The sequence below is a fragment of the Larus michahellis genome, chromosome 3, assembly GCF_964199755.1.
Source record: "Larus michahellis chromosome 3, bLarMic1.1, whole genome shotgun sequence".
NCBI lineage: Eukaryota > Metazoa > Chordata > Aves > Charadriiformes > Laridae > Larus > Larus michahellis.
Window position 1 is genome coordinate 61,734,527 of NC_133898.1, and position 19,509 is coordinate 61,754,035.

Consider the following 19,509-nt stretch of genomic DNA (forward strand, 5'->3'; position numbering starts at 1 on the left):
TTTTGCTTGTAGCCATGCCCCTTTGATGACACAAACAGTGAGCAGACAAATACAAGGTCTGCTTTCTCTCATGTGTGTACATGCGCTTGTACTTAAAAACAGTAGTAAAACCAGTCTACAGTTTCTTTCAGAGAGCTAAGAGATCCTTCTAGTTCTAAGAATGCATCAGTAACAAAAAATTACTCTGTGATCCAAAAGTACTAGCTGTAAAACAAAGTGTGCTGTTATCACTGTCAACTATTTTGAAACTGAGCAGAAAACAGTAATTTCTAGCTAAGGCAGTGATTTCTACACATCAATATTTCAATTACTTTCCCAGCAACCCAAGATTTCAGAAAGAACTGTACCAATCAAAAGCAAACAAAAATAGCTGCCTGCCTTGTGATATCACAATTACAGTCTGGGAGATCTGAATCCACACTGCCGTCCTCCGCCATCCTCACAGCATGCAAGTCCTCCGCCACCACCATGAAATTTTCCAGCATTAAAAAGAAGAACTTCCACTCGAAAAGCCTGCGAACACTGTGCTTTGGGCGGGGGGAGGAAAGGGGACACACTTCTCTTTACTGGTGAGTACTGTACAGAAAACGCTGCACGCCAAACAAATGCCAGCAGCCGTTGCCTGATAACATGAGCCTGAATGGTGACAAGTGGTCATGTTTCTAAATAAAACCTGCATTCATCAACATGTGCCAGACTTGATCTCCAGGAATGTGGACCGTCAGTGGGAAGGGATGAAAACACATACAACAAAGCCTTCTTTGCAAAGCCTGAGCAGTTGCAGCTATAGCGCTGCTTCCTGGCTGTAAACACCTGTAACATTTTTTTTTTTTTTTCACTGGGCCGACGCATCAGAAAAATTCATCTGAAAGGATGAAAATGTTCTAGAAGGACAGAAACCGAAGTCTCTGATGCGGAGACATAGCTACCTTTCTGTAGCTGTCTCTTCTGTAGTTACAGAGCTCCTCAGAATGGAGAGGCAATTAAAAAACTGGGTAAGGAAACAGAATGGGAGAAAGGAAGAAAGAGGCTTTTACAGGTGAATGGAGAAGTTCCACTGCACAGTATAAAATCAACAGGTAAAGAATCAGACCGGACTCATATTACCATTCTATATTACTAAAGCATTTTCACAGACCACTTTCTAATTGTTCACAGCTGTCGGAAACAAACAACTAAGAAAAATGCTCCAAGGCAAGGGATGACTGTAGCTTTGCAGAAAAGCACACAGGCTCTGATAATTTATTAATGCTGTCAGGGACCCAGAATATGAAAAGATGTGTTTTACTCTCAACACCAGAACAATCAATCTGCATTTACTAGCTGAGTGCGGCCAAAATCATGTTATAGGACACATTCCAAACTCCAACATATCATAACAGGAACACACCCCAGTATATAACAACATACTCTAAAGAGCCTCTGGAGCCTTCTAAAAATTATTTTGGAGGATGCAGATCCTTTTGTCCAGTGGGAATTAGCCATCAATACAAGTACTTCGTACATACATTAATCAACAACTTGGGCTTTAACTGCTATCAGCCTAAACTACAGCTGAACTAGCAAGATTTCCACAACCTAGCATCAAACCTCTCCACCACTTACTTTGTAACTTCCGCAATGCAATATTCAAACTTTGCAAAGTTTTTTTTCCACTTCAGTAAGCACTGGAATGGAAAGTGGTGTATGTTTAATTGCAACAATAGTGCTGAGCACACTAGTTTAGAAGGCTAAGTTGAAATGATCTGGAAATAAAAGTAAATAAATATTTTACATAAATTAGTTTAGAACTAGGACATGAGACCTTCCTTCATGATAACAGAATGAGAAAGTTTAAGTGTATGACATTGCAGTTTATATCTCCCCACCCCAAAAATGATACAGAATCCTGAACCCTTACCTGTCCCTGCAGGGGACACTAATCTCTAATACTGAATAGACAATACAGATCTTTTAAAGATGTGTTTTGCAGTTTCTGAACGCAATCACTTTTCACTAGAAGCTTCCTGAAGGTATTATTTGAACATTTGTCTGAGTAGGTGTTTCAAAAGACAAACACAAAAATACAGTAAATATACTTCATGTTCAACAACTGGTGATGTACCACATCCTCTGAAACCAGCAGGCTCCTCGACCGTAATGCACCGCTTCCTGACTTAATTGTTCTGTAAGAAATATACAGTGTTCATTGCTTTAAAATGAATCACTATAAAAGGAACTGGAGCCACCAGAATGCTTCTGCTTACATAAAATTTACTGCTCCCATGTTTACAGATTTCAGAGCAGGAATGCAGTAAAACCATTTGAAAAAAGAACGGATGAAAAAAGGCAACGAAAGTAAACAAACTTTTGCTGCTAACAGGACTAAAGTATTACTAATTCATATGTCCTTACATCACAGAAGTGTAAAATAGAAAGTATATGTACGTTTTTTGAAGTGCAAAATTGTGACAAAATTATTGTCGGTAATGGGAGGGAGGCTGTAGCACGATTCAGTGGAAAGTATTGAAAGAAATAAACCAGTTTCTTCACACATCAAACAACAATTCTGTATTTCTTTAAGTTATGAAACTTGCTGTTGTATTTTTGCCCTTGAGTAAAAAGGATCTTTAAACCCAGTGTGCGTAACGTCTACCTGCAATTACTCTTCTCCGTCAGTGAAAAATTAATCAGGCAGAAAAACTAAGACTTAAGTTTTGGAACAGCTCTTCTCAAAATCCAAAACTACAAATGCACTTTTTTGATTCCTCTGCCAAGAACTTTTTTTGAGAAGAACTACATTTGCACTCAGTTTTAAGCACTTGTCTGAAGTAAGATGGTACTGGAGCAAGGCTCACTAAATCTGACTGCAATGGATCCTATGTCATTCTAGCAGATAATGTTTTCAATTGACTCTTTTTTTTTTTTCTTTTTAAAAAGAAATGATGTCAGGTACTGTAAAGTAAAACAGGAAGGTGATTTTCACAGAAACACGTTGCTGGTTAAGAATAAACTCATTTCACAGTTAATGATGAAATGGCAGACAATAAAAAGATTTTAAATTCATGACCTCCAGCAAATTAATCTGTCCCACGTAGCACTTTGAAACAAAACAACTGTTTTACCTGGCTGCAATAAGATCTAGAAGATGTTGCCACCTGTCATTGATCTTGCCAAGTTTGTACTCAATCTCTGATGCCTTACTCTCCTGACTAGCTTTTGCTAGTCGCTCTCCCATTTGCTGGAGCTGGATCTTGTTCTTCTGGGCTACAGCAATTTCCTCTTGATAATCCTGGACAGTAAAGAGCAATCAGAAGTCAGGGTACTTATTCTGAATACACTCTGCTCTACATTACTAAAGGAACCATATAAAAATACAAGTGAATGCTGGTTTTTTGATGATTGGGACAGTGGAGAGACAATCTCTTAAACATTAGATGTACAACCACGAACAACTTCATCAGAAGAATGAAAAAAAAACCCAAAACACAACACAACGCCTTCTAGAAATATATCTGCCATAGTTAAAGTCAATACACGCAATTCTGATTGGACATTTACTAATGTATTCAGGTGTCTTGACTTTACATTCAGTTAATTTTCTAATACTGTGGGAGGTTCTACCTCAAGAAAGGAGGAAAATGTTCCGTAGTGAGAGAAGAATACAAACACAGTCTTACTGGAACTTACAAACATCAGTGTAAGGTAAAATCTCCATTTCAGCTAATTCAGTATCCTCTTTGCAACGCAAAGCAAGTAAGCAGTTAAAGAACAGTGTGTAAGTGTACATGCACTGCACTATACCTTTTTAAGTTTCTCAATCATTTCTTCTATGAGGATGTCGCCATTTTGAGAAACCTTACTTTCCATTTGTGTCAGCCATTCACAGAGCTCCTTGTTCTTCTCACTGAAGACAGCCCACTCATTCAGTCTCTCACTAACTTGTTGTCGACGTAAGGAGACCTTCAAACATTTGCACAGAGTAAATAAAAACAGAATAGTCAATGCATTTAAGAGATGCTTGAAACACTTTGTGCCTCAATGTGAACTCCTCTGGCCCTGCAAAAGTTTAGAAGTAAGTGTTAATCTCAGGTTTCCTGTTAGCTACATTCTATGCATAGAGAGGCATCCAAGCATTACACTCAGTAGCCTATCAATATCTTGTTTTATAATGTCTCTAATTTTCTTACAAGTTTTGCTCACTTATAAAATGTTATAAAGTATACTAATAGTTTCTTTTTAATCTAAGAGATTAAGTAAAAAAGGAAGATATAAATGCTTGCTAAAGCAAAAAAAATAGATATATACATAGCACAGGCCAAACTCAAAAAGACCATGTAATTTGTACATCAGCATTATTTGTAAGTACAAAACTAAATCAAAGATACACTATGTTTTGCATAAGGAATTTTCTACTTGAGTCCCAATACACTCGTTTCGTAGGTGACTATTTCTCTTGAAAGGGCAGGACACTAAGAGATTCCAAAGGACTGAGGTGTGCCCTGACAGGAAAGAATAAGCACAAAACATCAAACAGGCTAATGCTGTAGTTAATGCAGGAGGAAGGAAAACATTGCCATGTTTAAGAAATTTCTACAGCAGCGGTACTATCTTCAACTATGAATTGCAATAGACAGACATTGAAATAAAAATAGCAGCAGAGGGTGAGCAGCAAAGTCACCTCTCCACTTTCAGACATTTGTACAACTACTTACTTCCTCCCCAGGGTAATCTGCATTGTTTCTGAGTTTGTATCAGCATTTCAGCTGAGACGATGAAGACTGCATCTGCCCTTTCATAAACAGAAGTGATGTGTTTAACTACCGTGTTAGGTTTAACAAGGGCATACACATGATCTCTCATTTCCTTTTTGCGGTTCTAAACTTGATGGCAGCTTTCAGGAAATAAGCAGCAGTTGAACAAAGTGTTGCACTAGGTAGGTTACATCCTGAAACATTCAGTACACACAAAACTAAGATAAAACTTCTCTACTTGACTTCCTCCTTTACCATAAACATACATGCACTAACTACACTGTAGTTTAGATGTATCTACATTGGCGCATTCAAATGCAACTAACTCATAACAAGTTCTGTTCTGTGAACCGTGAAGCATTTTTTCCTGCTTTGGGGGGTTTTTGAAGCCTTCACGGGTACCTTACCTGAGGTAACTATTTCAGAGTTAACCCTGGTATATCTGGACTGCAATCTCTACTAAACCGCAGAAATAACATTAGGATAATCTGAAAAGCTGGGTGAGGAAGACTCGACTCCCTGGATTTCAGAGTGCAAAATGGAAGCCAGAAACACACTAATAGCACGACGTACCTGAAAAATCAAACTATATTCCTCAGCTCATTTCGCAGCCAAGAAAATAACCCTCAGACTAAGAGAAATGCGAACATCAAAGTCTGAAAAAGCAGAAGCTATCAGCAGAACTGAAGGTACAATACAGTAATGTTGAGTGGGGAGGGGACATCCCTTCTGAGCGCAGCTCCTCCACCAAAGCACCGTAAACTATATTAGTTCTGTGTTTTCCGTAGCCAGACATGCCACAGTCCCACAGCACATAGCGTGACTCTTTTCTTCGTTTTTCAAGGTTGCTTAAATATGACCTCACAGCCATGACAAAGTTCAAGAGATCAGTAACTAAAGGAAGCATTTCAATGGATCTTTTCCCTGATTCACCAAGAGTTCAGTTTTGAATCTGAGTGCACCTACATGCACCTTTTCTAAAAGCTGCCACTTGCATTCAGTTTTTTTCCCAATGCTTTTGTAGCCTGCGTACTCATATCAGTGCTCAGGACTATACTTGCCTGGTGGCACAGCTCCTCCCACTGTCTGTGCAGAAGCTCTATGCGCTCACTGAGGATTGAGATATCGTCTGCACTGATATACGCAGACAGGGTCTCCTTCAGCAGAGAGAGGTGTGCAAGGTCATCTGTCCATCCTTCAACAGCATTCTCTAACTCCTTAAAAGAAGCGCACAAGGAAAAAGGACCAGTTTGCTAACAAATAAAGATTTGAATGTGTTGATGAAGCACAAAGACAAGCATTGTTATCCCACTGAATTAAAGTCATATCTGAGCAGACCCACCATTTCAAGCAGACTATTTCAGCCCCATTTAAAAGAAAAGAAAACACCAACCTCATAGGTACCGATATTTTCAGTTACGAGAGAAGTAACTCCACAATAGAGAATGATACATCAGCCCTGTGACAAGTAGTCACAAACTAATATACTATTCAAATCTCTCTAAAGTTCAAAGGTATTTGAGAATTCCAAGTATTGGCTTGGAGTCCTCTGTACTGAAAAATATTTTCAATCTGTAATCCGTTTCTAAGGTGCAAAGAATATAGCATCAAAGTGTTATCTAAGACTCCCCACAGTTATCTCACCTCGAATAAAAAGCACTAAAACAACAGTTTAGGTACCATGAGTTTAAATCTGAAGTTAGAATTTCTATAATAAAAACACACCAGTGTTCAGCACTTCTACAATACTTTTCAGACCCTGTTCTGATCTCACTTTGATCAGATCTACAGTTACCCTGCAGGTATTATGCTGTCCAAACATTACACGGATAGTTTCTTGTAACAGGGGTGGCTGACTGGTTTGCACAGTCAGTAATGTGAAGCCTATTAACAATGAAAAAGGTTACTGCACAAAGGCAGACAAAATGAGACAGTCAACAGAGAACAAGTGCTTTACCTTGCATCGAATCTGCTCTGCGTGCAGCTCATCATGGTGTTCTGGCAAAGGCTGAGAAAGCTTTTTTTTGAATGATCTTAGCTTCTCCAGGGAGTCTCCTATACCCTTTTCAGATTTTTCCCAGTCCTGAAGGCAGAATGTTTATTAGACTTCAATTCAAATCTGGATTATACTTATGTCAGTTGATTTGCCTAACTAACCACTAAGCAATGAAAACTTTCTCATAATAATAACATGCCCTGAAATCCCTTTCTAGAGAATACTTAGTCTCAGAGCTTGAGTCATGTCTTGCATGACAACAGGTCTTGCAAAAAAACCCTCGCTTTGGTGTCTTCTTTCTTCTCTCCTTAGTAAGTAACATGACCTTACACGACAATAGTTTGTGATGCTCTTAATGCAATACATACTCTTGTAGAATACACATTTGTGCTTCCCATTTGGTCAGAAGACCACTAAAAAGTCACGTATTTAAGACGAAGATAGCATAATGTAATGAAGGCTTGATATCTATGAGACGATTTATCCAATTTGCATGGTAATTTCCCTACTTCCTCACCTTCAAGCATTAGCTTCCATATTTTCATTGGGACAAAATACCACAGAAATTTTCTTCTCCCTAGATAACAGCTTTCATGACTAAAATTTCCTGACATAATTCCCTCACTAGAAGCCGAGGTATAAGGAACAAGGCTTGAAAGAGCAAGAAAAATTTACTTGTCTGAACTTTTCCAAAATAATATTTCATTTTCTTGCACTGCTTCGCTTCTTGCTATTCACAAACAAAACTAAAGTGTCTGTAATTCTATTAGACATCTGAAACTATTCTAGAAGCACTTGCCCTATTCTATTAATACAAACAAGCCCAATTTTCCTTATCCTTCCTAAAATGAGTAAAAGGAAAAACCAAACAGACCAAATTTAAATTCCAGCCTATCATCTTCAGTACTTAAAATGAGGTTAGCAGGCATTCTGGACATTGCTTACATCAAAATAAAGTTCAAGGCTCACTTCTCCAAGATCACAGAAGTTTATCTAAACTGGCAAGTACTCAAGATGCTGGAAGGAAACACAGGCTACTACACTGCTAGATAGAACTTGACATTGGCATGTAGAGGGAATAAGGCAGGTCTAATTTTCAATACAGTACATATAAAAATTAACCAGCATTGTGCAAAATAAGATACATTTTTGCTCTATGTTGAAAATAGGACTGCTAGGAATATCCTTTATTGGCAGCGTTCTGGAAATATCAATTAAAAGATATCAACTAACTTACAAGCCTACTGTGAAGTATTACCACTCCTAGTTTCAGAGGTGGTGAAATGAAAACGTGAGCTTGTGCAGCATATATGCAATTCCTGTATTTGTGCTTATCCCTTGAGAATCCTTTTCTTCAACAGGGATCACAGTGAGAAACAAATGAACCAGCTGAAGAAGTACAGAAGAAATCACACACTTACTTTCAGAAGTAAAGCAAGTTGTTTCTTTTGTTGCTCCAGTTGAGTGCTAGCTATCTTCCAGCGCTCTTGAATTTCAGTGAGCTCTGTCTGCAGGGCTGCCTCAGCTCCACTGTCAGCAGAGAGCAGCAGTTGCTTCCCAGCTTCCACAGTGACGATGTAACTCCCTTGCTGCCTTAGGAGAACTTTCTCTTTAAGCTGAAAATATTAACAGTTTTCTGTCAGGTTTGTCTTTTTAATTACAATTAGCAATTCAGTATAATTCGTTCTCAAGCCCATACTTTAGTTGATCGTATACCTTGGCGTAAGCATGCACTACTGCCCAAATGCTTTACCCTAACTTTTTCACAATCATTTACTGCAGCAGTCCTTTAGAAAATGTCTCTGAGGACATAAAGACATGAAAGACTTCTTTCTCCCCATTAATATCAGTTTCTCAATTGCTCTTAAAAAGAAATAGTCCCTCTAGAGCCTATTGTGCTTATAGGCTTTATTATTATACGTATCCTCCAGCCAAAACACTTGAAGACACCAAGCTGTTGAACAGCTTGTTAACCTCACATGAAGATGGACACTCAAGCTATCCCTCAAACAGGACATCATGTTTTTTTTCAGGACAGTTTCAGTATGATGTTAGCTACAAAGCAAAACCAGAAGCAAACTCAAGAGAGAGGGTCCAGTAAGTTCTCCATTGCATGTTCTTTATGAACTCCAACTTTGTTTCCATCACACTGCTGCTTTTGAGGCTATGCCAGTTCCAAAGAAGAACTAACATCCAATATTACTTTCTGCAAAGCAGATAGTCTGAATCTAATACATTTTTAAGGATGTTTTAAATTATGAAGGGTGTAAAAATGGCAGGGATTTTTTTCCTCTTTCTTCAAACACACTGGACATACTTGCACTTCATCCAGTAGTGCTCTGGCTTGCTGCAATGGGATAGGAATGTTGCCCAGACCACCCACTGGCTGACAGGATATTTCCACCAGCCACTTGCGCAGCTTCTCTGCCATCTCCCTATAGCGTTGCCACTGGTGAATCTGGCTGTCAATGATCCCCCTCCTCTGTTGTGCCCGGCGAATTACTCCTTGCCATTGATTACTTAGAAGAGTCAGCTTCAGATTAAATTCATCCCTATTATAAAGAAATAAAAATACACAGTAATCTTCATAATCTCTTTGTTTAATGAAATAAATTAAAGGGAAAGGGAAGATGTTTTCTGCCTGTCAATTATGAAACACTAGGAGAAAAGCACTGAAGTCTCATGAGAGCTGACTGAGGGCGAGAACTTCACACTTCGTGTACTGGAAGAATCAAAGGGCTCCTATTACCGAGACATTAAAAATCCCAAACCTTTAACAGACAAAACTCTTCCACCTTCTCCCCAGAAATATGCAAAGAAAACCCACAGGCTTTGCCAGTTTGGATTAGCCAAATTCGTAGTAAATCATCGAGATTTCACAATTTACTACTGAGCTCAAAGCAGGCATAAGACATACACTATTAACAAAATTCTCACATGCCAATAAACAGTTCATCTTATATTAGGACCGTGATATACTTAGCAAAGTCAATGCATATGCACAAGTGTAAAGCCACTGGTGTTTCAGTGTTTTTCATTCATTTGATCACAAGTGTTTAAAATAAAATCTCAGACAGCAATGAATTCCTATTCCATCACATTTAGGCTGCAGACATTCTTAAATGGCAGTAGGGAATCCTCTTTGTAGAGGCAAATCCCCAGCTGGTATAAATCAAGTGTAACTCACTAAATCTGTTACTGAAGGCCCCTTTGGTGAAAGTGACATTTTGAAAGTACATCAAAATAGACAAATATGTAACACGCTTGATAATCCAAGACAAATCTTTGTCAGACAAGCAGCCTCAAGGCTATTGTATTCCCAAATGCATTCACACATTCACATACTCCAGAACACTGTTTTATTTAAAAACTGGCTAATTAATAATTTAACCATGGCATAACTTCTACCTCAGAAGAGCATGATCTGAACACTGACATTTGCTACCTTCTCTGGTTTGGAAGTCCCCCATTAGTCTAAGTATTACTTGACATAAACAGCAGCAGCAACAACACAGGAATGTCTACCTGTCATCCACCTGTCCTTGTTCTATGAGGTGCTGCCCATCAGAGATAATTGAATGCAAAATTTGCTGGCGGCTGAACATCTCTGCCTGGAATAGCTGTTGTACAGGAGACAAGGATGTTAAAACAAGATCATACATTTTAATTCTATCTGTAAGTATTGGTAAAAATGAATTTTCATGTATGTAATCTCATTTCAAATTAACTCAATAGGAGTTTTGTCATTAACTTAAATAGAAACACTTTTAAAAATCTCATTGCTGGAGTTACTTGCAGCTTCTAGTAATTATTATTAGTTACTTGAGATTGATTTAAAAAAAAAAAGCTAAATAATACCAACAGGAGCTAGGTTTTATTTCTCTGAGTACAATTGTGTGACTGTTACTATAACTTACAACAAAATCCAGATAGGATACTTATTGCATGGACTGAAAGGGCACTTTTTATTTTCTGACAAATTGAAGAATATAATAGTCCTTTGCCTTGTTAAATTGAATTTATGCACAGATTGTTTGTGATAGTGTTATACAAATTTTTAATACAATTTTACAGTGACAATAGAACTTTAAAACAAATGGTCAACCACGTGTAGGAGCTAGAAATGAATTTTGCACTTTTTCCAATTTTTCCAATTTATTTTCCAATTTTCCCCATCAGTCACAATAAATTTCACAATGCTTTTAAAACTCCCTTATTGCTGAAATATTACTTAAGACAAAAAATTACATAAATTTGCTACTTAAGCAAAAATTACATAAATGATTGTTTAAAACATGTTTTCTTTTAGTAATGGGCCGTGTCTCTAGATAAGGTTGTTCAGGAATATTCTTATGTTGATGAAGGTACGCCCAGGCATCAGTTCAGGACTAGACCCACTCCATGTTCAAAAGGTTTTCAGAGAGATTAAAAGAGAACACATACTGGTATGAAGCGTGAGATTTTATTTTTTTCTTTTGTTAGCGATGGTGTTTGCAGTTGACAGAACTTCATCCTTGCCTGAACTGAGAGAGACTATTCCCCAAATCAAGATTACACTCCTGTTATATGGCTTCCCACCAGCTCACATTCTGAGGTACCAGTCCCTGCATCTGCAACTGCCAGCAAAATACTCGCTGTCACCTGCACGATTAAATCTCTCAAGCACGTAGTATGTAGCTTAGGACTTCTAGACAATGGGCTAATTTTTCAAAGTAAGTTTTGCCTCTCTGGATCACTGAGTTAATTTTGAAAGTGTTACCCAGATCATAAATTTTCCCATAGAGAGAAATAGTGTTATCTAATTTCTTTGCAGAAGTATTTGATAGCGTTCTTTGAATACCTTGGCTCCTATGAATGACTGAGCATGGCGAAGGGAAAAGAATTGCTCTATTATCTCATGAACAAAACCCATAATACTATGGGGTTGAGAATTTCAGAGCAAGAAGGCAGAAATTTTACTTCCTGTCATATCTATTTCTGTCAAGTTAAGGGGCATGGATGAAGCACAGGAGGCAACAGCATCTACCGGCATTGTTGATAGATTGAGACTAAACAAAACACAACCGGTTAAAAAAAAACCACCAAAACCCAACAAAACCAAGCCCCCTAAAAGTGACAACTTTAATATTTTTTTAAGAGGACAGGTGAAACAAAAGCTTATCAAGCATGAGGAACTTTGCTTAGAGTGGAGGTATTCAAGCCCTACCCAAAAGCAGAGAGACATTTCTGTCAACATGCCCTTGCTCTCTGCCTGTACGCTATCCCTGTACATAAGAGGAAAACTGTTACGTGGGACCACTTGCCACTCCAGTTTCTTCTCATATGTAGATCACTATGAATCATAGAAAAAGAAATGCAAAGGAAGAGGAAAGGAGGGCAGGTGTTGGAACGCACAATACCAGCACACTGGAAAAATTTCAGTAATTGAGTTGGCAAGGAATTTCCCCTTCCCCTGCCAGCACTTTCTCAAACACTTGTTTCAGTGCATTCCCACTGCGCAGGAGTCCCAAGCAATGTACCAGGCTTGCAAATGGATATCTGGAGAACTGCGCCAGAATGACTACAAGATCGTCCTGACAGACTTGTCAGATGCAGATGCCAGTGTTAGCGCATGATATTTAAAAAAGGTGTCACCCTCCATGTTGCTGATTTGTAATTTTCAGTGGGAAGTTATTTCTAAATAAGGCCACTGAGGTAGCTGGGGTCCTCTTTGAATAAACACCAGCAAAGTTATGAGTCAGCACTGGAAAGCTGATAAGAGAGCTGGAGGCATTTCAATATCCATTATGGGAATTCATGCGGAAACAGAATATTTTCTCATTATCTTCAAAAATAAAAAGCAAAACAATCTGGAAATTAATCTCAAATTTACATTTGACCCTTTCAGCTGCAAGGAGTGGAAAGAAAATTCTTCACGAGTATCAGGAGGCACTGCAAAGAACATTGAGTACTGAATACATTTAGATTGTATAAAATGCCAAAAAGCTTTAGGTAAAAAAAAAAAAGCTTTTTATAACATTTTCTTAGGATGAATTGCAGTATTTAGAAAATCAGGTATTAGTTCACTGAATTCTGAGAGATGACTCTATAGTTGTAACAAAAAAAAAAAATCTTCAATAGAGTCCCTTAGTAACACTCCTCTGAGCTGACTGCTCAGATCAAGATTTCAGGAGAGAATTAAGCTGAGATCTCAAGATAATTGAATGCAAGAAGATTGCCATTAACCCCTGTCAAAAAATTATAGCTATACCTGAACACAACAGTAGGAAATTATCCACTTAGACAGCAATGATTTCTGGACATTCAGATCTCAATGAGATGTCTCAACTTACAAAGACACCGTCCAGTTAGTGCTGGCAGCACTGAGAGGAAATGAAATGGATGACATTTGTGAAAGCAAAGGCAGCTAAATGTTAAAGCAAATGTATGCTAAAACAAGCAAAAATGGTTGTGAATTACTTTCTGCTATCAGACATTCATCCAAACACTCCGCTGTGAGAGGGGAAGGACATGACTCTTCCTGTGATCTGGCCTGAGTCGATGGGTAGGTCAGCTGAAAAAGTTGTGGGAACTGAAACTACTGTGGCCACATGGGAGCCTTGGTATGAAAATTGACTTATCTTACTTGATCTTTACCAGAATTCTTGGCAGTAACAATATGGGTGGAGAAAAAATGTGCATCACTTGACTGCACTGAAGAATCACAAAGGCATCCTCTAGTAAAAACTGAATCAGTTTTTCCCTGCAGCAAAACCTGGGCTAGTGCTTGATTTGTTACAGACAAATGACTCCAGCACGCAGCGAAGATCAAATCAGTTTGTTCTCCAAGGAAATGTTACCAAATGGAGGCCCCATGGTGAGTTATATAACTCGGTATTTGACAGAAAAGTCTTCCTTTAACATGCTCTTCAGGTGCAGTATATGTTGGCAATTTAATAACAAAAACCCAAAATCCAAATAAACTGAAAAAAGAGAGATTTTCTCCAGTTAGGACTGAAGACAAAGGGCCAAACTGCATGAGAATAGTTAGGTTCTATGGGAAGACCAATAAAAACTCTGATTTCCTTGGTACAAACCAATCTGTAGGGGACAAGCACTCATAGGCATACTGACACATTATACACAAATGCAGACAGATACTCAAGTCCTACCCAAACTGCGTATTATTGACATATTTGCACGCTTGTGTTATTAAGTTAAGATATCATCAGATGGTGAAGGCAAATGTAATTCAATTCAAGGCATGCTCTTATATTACTCCACAAAAGAATGTGCATTCCAATTATGTATAAATAGTATGTGTTGTAGTTATGTATAAATACACATGATGACTTGCCTCATGTGCCCTCTGTTGTTCTAAAAGGCTCTGGTAGTTTCCTGAAACCTCTGCTGCCAGCTTCTGCTCAGTCTGAACTAATAAATCCATCCAAGTCTCACATTTCTCCAAGAAGGTCTGCTGCTGCAGCAAGAAAGACTGCAGTTTACTGAAAGAAAGAAAGATGGATTCAGGTAAGGTCTCCTCCTCTCACACTCGGCGTTAAGGGTCTTGCAATAACTTTTCCAGCAGAATTCCAGATCAGACGGTAACACTCTTCCCACTCAGCTGCCTCATTCAATTTATCTAGTCAACACTTTGAAAAGTAGCAGTCTTCCTTATTTCACATTCTGTTAATTTGTGGCAAAACCAACATCTCAGCTCACTGGCTTCGCTTTTTATTTGTAATTATACCAAAGACAAAGGGCTTTGGTTAATGAAATATCTGAAACATTTCCTATATTCTGCAAAAGGTATACTTTCTAGCTGCTGTAATCTAAGAAAACTACACAACAATCTTTAACTATCCCCACCTGAATCTCTCCGTAGTCTGAGATGAGATCAGAGACCAATGTCTGTTCAGGTTCTGCATCCTTTTGATTTCTTTGTCATTCAGAGGAAGCCTGTAACCCAGCTCATTAAGACGGTCCAAATCTGGGGTCATACTGCTGAATTTCAACATCTGACTCTGCAACAAACAACAAAAATGATAACTAGGAAGTTCAGTAAATACACAGTTACAGACTACAAAATTATGAACTAGCACTGAGTTAAATTTGGAATGGCCTTGGTTGCCACCAAGTGGCAAGCAATTCCTATGCCAGGGAAAAACTGCATTTCCAGTTTTCAGCCTCTGGTCCCAGACCAGGGGAAGACTTATGTTCATGTTTAAATGTGCACAGAGAAGTAAATTCCAATTGCACTGAGGTGTTTTGCTGAACTGGGGATTTGCCACTCAGAGCTGCAGAAGTAGGCTAGTGTTTGAAGCCATATGGTTATTTTGTCAAAAAAGTGAGCCTTTTTCCTTGTTTCTTAGCCTGAATGCTAGGCTGGCAAATTCCCACTGAACTTATTCAACATTTATTTTTAATTTTTTTCATTTGCAGTACAGAAATACCAATTTACTATGTTAGGAAAATGTCCTGGGTTTTAACATGCCCAAGATGCAATTACGTGTATAGTTAATCCTGATAGAAAAATAATGGGAGAATAAAATGACAAAACCAACCTAGATGGCAAACTAGGTTTCCAAAACTTTCAACTTTGAAAGAGGAAGAGGGGAAAAAAAGCCCGACAAAAAGAAAGAGTGAAAGAGCTCCAATTGAGAACACACAATACACAGTATGGATGTTTCTTCAGTATATCGAAATACTCAAAAAAATAGATGACTTCATCCCTAGACTAAATACCACTGGGATGGGAATTGCATAAATTAAAAAAAAAAAGTCAAGAGAAAACAAGATGGACAAAAATCTCCAAAATTTACTAAAATTTCCATTCCTTTTTAGATTTGATATTAATTTTATTCTAAACAATTTTCCTGTGCCTTTCTTCTTTACGCAGGGGCAAAGTAACATGGACAATAACTCCTTGACTGCCACAAAACTTCTAAGTTCTCATTCTTACACTTTGCATGAGTAACAGTCCTTTAATACACGTAGAATACATGTACGATAGTTGTACTACAAATAACTGTACTACAAATAACCAGGCTAACAGAAAAAAATAAAAAAAAAAAATCAACACTTTCTGCATTTATTAGTCACCTTGAGTTCCTCCATTCTGCTCTGTATTGCTGAGAGGTCAGATGAATGACTGGGATCCTGTCCTTTCAATATTTCTTCTGCTTCTGTTATCCAGGCCTCAAGGACTTGCAGGTTCTTAGCAAAGGTCTGATAGTCCAGCACTCCAGCCTTGAATAGAAAAGGACCCACAGTGTAAGAACTTTGGCCACGTAGCCTCCATATTGGCATTACACTTCTGGTTGTTCTCACAGATTTGCAAACAGCTGTATAGGCTAGGAGCTTTTGTAACTGCTGCGTTGCTCACAGACTGAGGAATTATTGGGGGGTTTTTAGGTTAGAACAGAGGATTTTTGATCACAGCAAAAAGGCACCACTTCAACAAAGTATGTAAATATCTCCTTGCCTTGAAATAGATAACCTTCTCTAACTTCCTTTTATGAACTAACTCCTTAATTTATTGTCAGCAGACAGAACCACTAGTTGCTATTAATACAATTTGAAATGAAAAACTTCTCTTAACGTTTTGTCTCCTCACAAAACAGTGATGTTATAAACAAGACAATGCTGGATTTCTTGGGTAAATCCTTTTGTCACACAAACAAAAGCCACTACTACCTTTGTTGCTTTCTCACCCATATACTTTCCTATGGAACACATTCTGACACTCCTTTTTTCCTCTTTAGTCCCTGGTGACACAAACAATTAGCAACATCTACTGAACAGCTTTGACAAATGGTAGGTGTCAGTCTCATGGCTGACATTAATAGGAACTATAAAAATCAATTCTGCACAATTATTCAGAATCTCTCATTTGTGTTACTGCTAAAGAACTAGCTGGGAGGAGAGGTTGTCTTCAGGGGAGCAGTAGCTGTGGATCCAGCTCTTAGCACTATTGCTATCTGCAGAAAGCACGGTGCCCTTCGCATTCCAGATAGACACTTTCCTCCATGAGGTTTGCTATCTTCTTCCCAGAATTTGGACCTTCTTACAAGGTCTCTATGCTGGACTCGAGAATATTTTCTACTCTCAGCTTTGGCTTCCAGGGAAGTCTAGGAAATGCTGATGAACAGGTAACATCATCCTCTTTTCTCGGTCAGTTTTAGCTAATTTATATGTTTTCAGGTACCACAGGACGATCAGATTCAAGGACTGAAAACACTCTCTGCATACCTGAAGTACAACCTGTTGCTTGCGGAGCGCCTGTTCTAGGGTTGACAGATTCTGGTTCAGAGAAAGATGATCAGACTGTATAGCTGCTGCTGCTGAAGCCTCCACCTGACTTTTCAGCTCCTCTCCCAGTTCTTGAAGAACTACCAGCGACTCCTGTGCTGTCTTCAAATCCGTGAGTACATCCTGTGGCAACACATTGAATAAAGGTATGAGTAGTTAACCTTACACTCAGCTAATGTCATCCTCCCCTGATTCAGAGGAATGAAATGACCGAACTCCATCACTATATGAAAAACTTCTGTATTTCAATGCCCAAGTGTCCATCCACACTCTGTGTGAAAAGGAAATGATGGGCAGAATAAAAAAGTATGTACCTGTGCATGGAGCAATGGTACGAAGGGACTGCTCAGCTACCTTTGAGCAAGCCTGAGTTACTGATGGGGCAATACTTGTTGAAACAAACCTTTTGAATCTACTGACATGCTGGTCCTAAGCAGTGTCAGCCCTCACTGTTGGTCAGTTCAGACCTGGTTAGACCTCCCTTTTTTTTCTGCTATGAATTACCAGAAGGGACGAAAAATAACTTTTGTAAAAGGCCTAATATAATGGCTAAGGAATGGGACATCAGGAAATGAAGAAATTATTTGAACTGAACAATTTGATTTGCCAGTCCAGATGACTATGTCAGTAAATGCTCAAAGAGCTCATTAATGTGTTAATTTTTCTTTTTGCAATTCTTTTGCTTACAATAAGACAATTAACATTTTAATACTTTTTTTGTCAATGACTTAACATTAACTAACTCAAAAGAACTAAAATGTAACCACAGATAGAAGATAAACTATCCTGCTGACTTGAGATGCAGTCTTGAAAAAGGAAGACTCTCAAGGTTTCAGATTGAATGGTGTCCTTCCATAAGAAAGGAATAAGACATCCCCAGAACATACAGTCTCTATTCATTCAGAAAAACTAAAAAGCCTTAATTGGTGGAAATGTAGTCAAAAGATCTTGTATTTCTTTCTATTATAAGGAACTCTATAGATTTGGTAGAGATATTTTCCTAAGCAAAAATCCCTTCGATAAGTAGGGACTTAAGAATGAATCAAATGATATAATTTATCCACCTTCTCCAGAGAGATGACTTCAGATACAAGCTTCTGAAACCCTACTACAAGTAACAGAGGGATCACATGAAAAGTCTGAGAAACTCATGATGTTTTGGTAGCAGACATAAAGCCATCTCTCCTGTGCCTGAGATGCATCAGTAAAAAGAACTGTGTGTGTATGCAAGTTTCCAATACACCAGGTATAACGTTTAGCAATGGAGAGCCTCCTGTGATTTTTAGCCCATAGAGCTGTGAAAAGCTGCAAAGCTTAACTGAACATACATTGCAGTCCTGAATCCAAGTAGTAACTTCATCATCAGCAATGTCCTTGCTGGTGGCAGTCTTCAGGAGTTCATTGGTCTGGTCCTCCCGCTGACGGACTGTGGAAGAGCACTGCTGGTAACACTCCTTGTACCTCTGCCACAGCTGCAGGAGGCTCTTACTGGCACGCAGCCGCTCTGCAATCTCCTGCAGAAGGTTGTTCCACCTGGGGAAGAGATTGGATGAATGATCGAAGCCTGGGAGTCCACAAGAACTATCCCTTCCCCTCTTCCTCTCTTCTGTTTCCCATGGTCTTCTGGCTTTTAAGAAATTTGGTAATAATCAAGGCCCAGACATTTGCCGGGGTGGGGGGGTGGGGGAAGGAATCCAAGAAACATGTTGGTATTCTGTTTTGACCTGTCACAGCAGGTTTGATCTGTGCTACATCTTGGATGCTGTATTTTAACGCTTGAGCTCAGAGCTGGAGCCCACTTTTCGAAGTGAACCTCCTGCTATTTCCACTTAGCACACTTCTGTTCATTGCACAGAGCATCCATGACTGACCATGAACTGCCAGTACCAGATTCCTGCAGGGGCCTAAGAGGCCCAAAACAGGTGTAAACAAGAAATTTCTTCTGCTGCAATTTCCTCCCAAACCCCATCAGAATATTTAAAGTCATAAAGCACTGTGTAACTCACTTCTAAAATAATCCCAGACCCATTAAAACTCTTTATATTTTTATTATTCATTTAAATATCTAATCTCCCTTTGAATTCTTGGCTCTAATGGCAATCAGAAATAGGTACTTTCTCAAATGTGCTGGTATTTATCAAATTGCTTCATTATTTCCTCACTAAAGGAAAGCACAATATTTTTCAATTATTATTATTATATGATAAAAATGGTGACATGAAAATTCCATCAGTTATCATTGAAACTATTAAATCCTACAGTATCTTTTTTTGAAATTGAGTGAATAATCCCTCCCTCCACTTCTGGATTCTAGGACAGGATGGACCACAGATAAAACCAAATTTGGCATGATTGTGTTTTCCAAAAAACCCCAAACCTTCCACCAAACCAGATTTTGCTTCTGGATCCTGCCTTTCTGCAGCTTATCTGAGCAAACCCTTACACTGGTTCTGGCCTGGGTTTAAAGTTGGGGAAGCTGTTTGCCAAGCT

The 19,509-nt window shown here is 38.6% G+C and overlaps 1 protein-coding gene across 15 annotated transcripts in view; it reads right to left on the reverse strand.

Moving 5' to 3' along the window:
- SYNE1 (spectrin repeat containing nuclear envelope protein 1) overlaps positions 1–19,509 on the reverse strand; it is a 311,588-nt gene that overhangs the window by 35,558 nt on the left and 256,521 nt on the right. For 14 of the 15 annotated variants that reach the window (XM_074580424.1, XM_074580426.1, XM_074580430.1 and 11 more), the window contains 12 exons: positions 18,348–18,552; positions 16,960–17,142; positions 15,811–15,957; positions 14,578–14,732; positions 14,066–14,213; positions 10,255–10,349; positions 9,047–9,281; positions 8,151–8,345; positions 6,691–6,816; positions 5,795–5,950; positions 3,784–3,942; positions 3,105–3,271 (listed from right to left, as the gene is read on the reverse strand). In XM_074580424.1, coding sequence (XP_074436525.1) covers positions 3,105–3,271; positions 3,784–3,942; positions 5,795–5,950; positions 6,691–6,816; positions 8,151–8,345; positions 9,047–9,281; positions 10,255–10,349; positions 14,066–14,213; positions 14,578–14,732; positions 15,811–15,957; positions 16,960–17,142; positions 18,348–18,552 — 1,971 coding nt within the window. Of the gene's footprint in view, positions 1–378; positions 600–3,104; positions 3,272–3,783; positions 3,943–5,794; positions 5,951–6,690; positions 6,817–8,150; positions 8,346–9,046; positions 9,282–10,254; positions 10,350–14,065; positions 14,214–14,577; positions 14,733–15,810; positions 15,958–16,959; positions 17,143–18,347; positions 18,553–19,509 lie in introns of those variants that run through there. The other variant, XM_074580435.1, reaches the window with a different exon arrangement.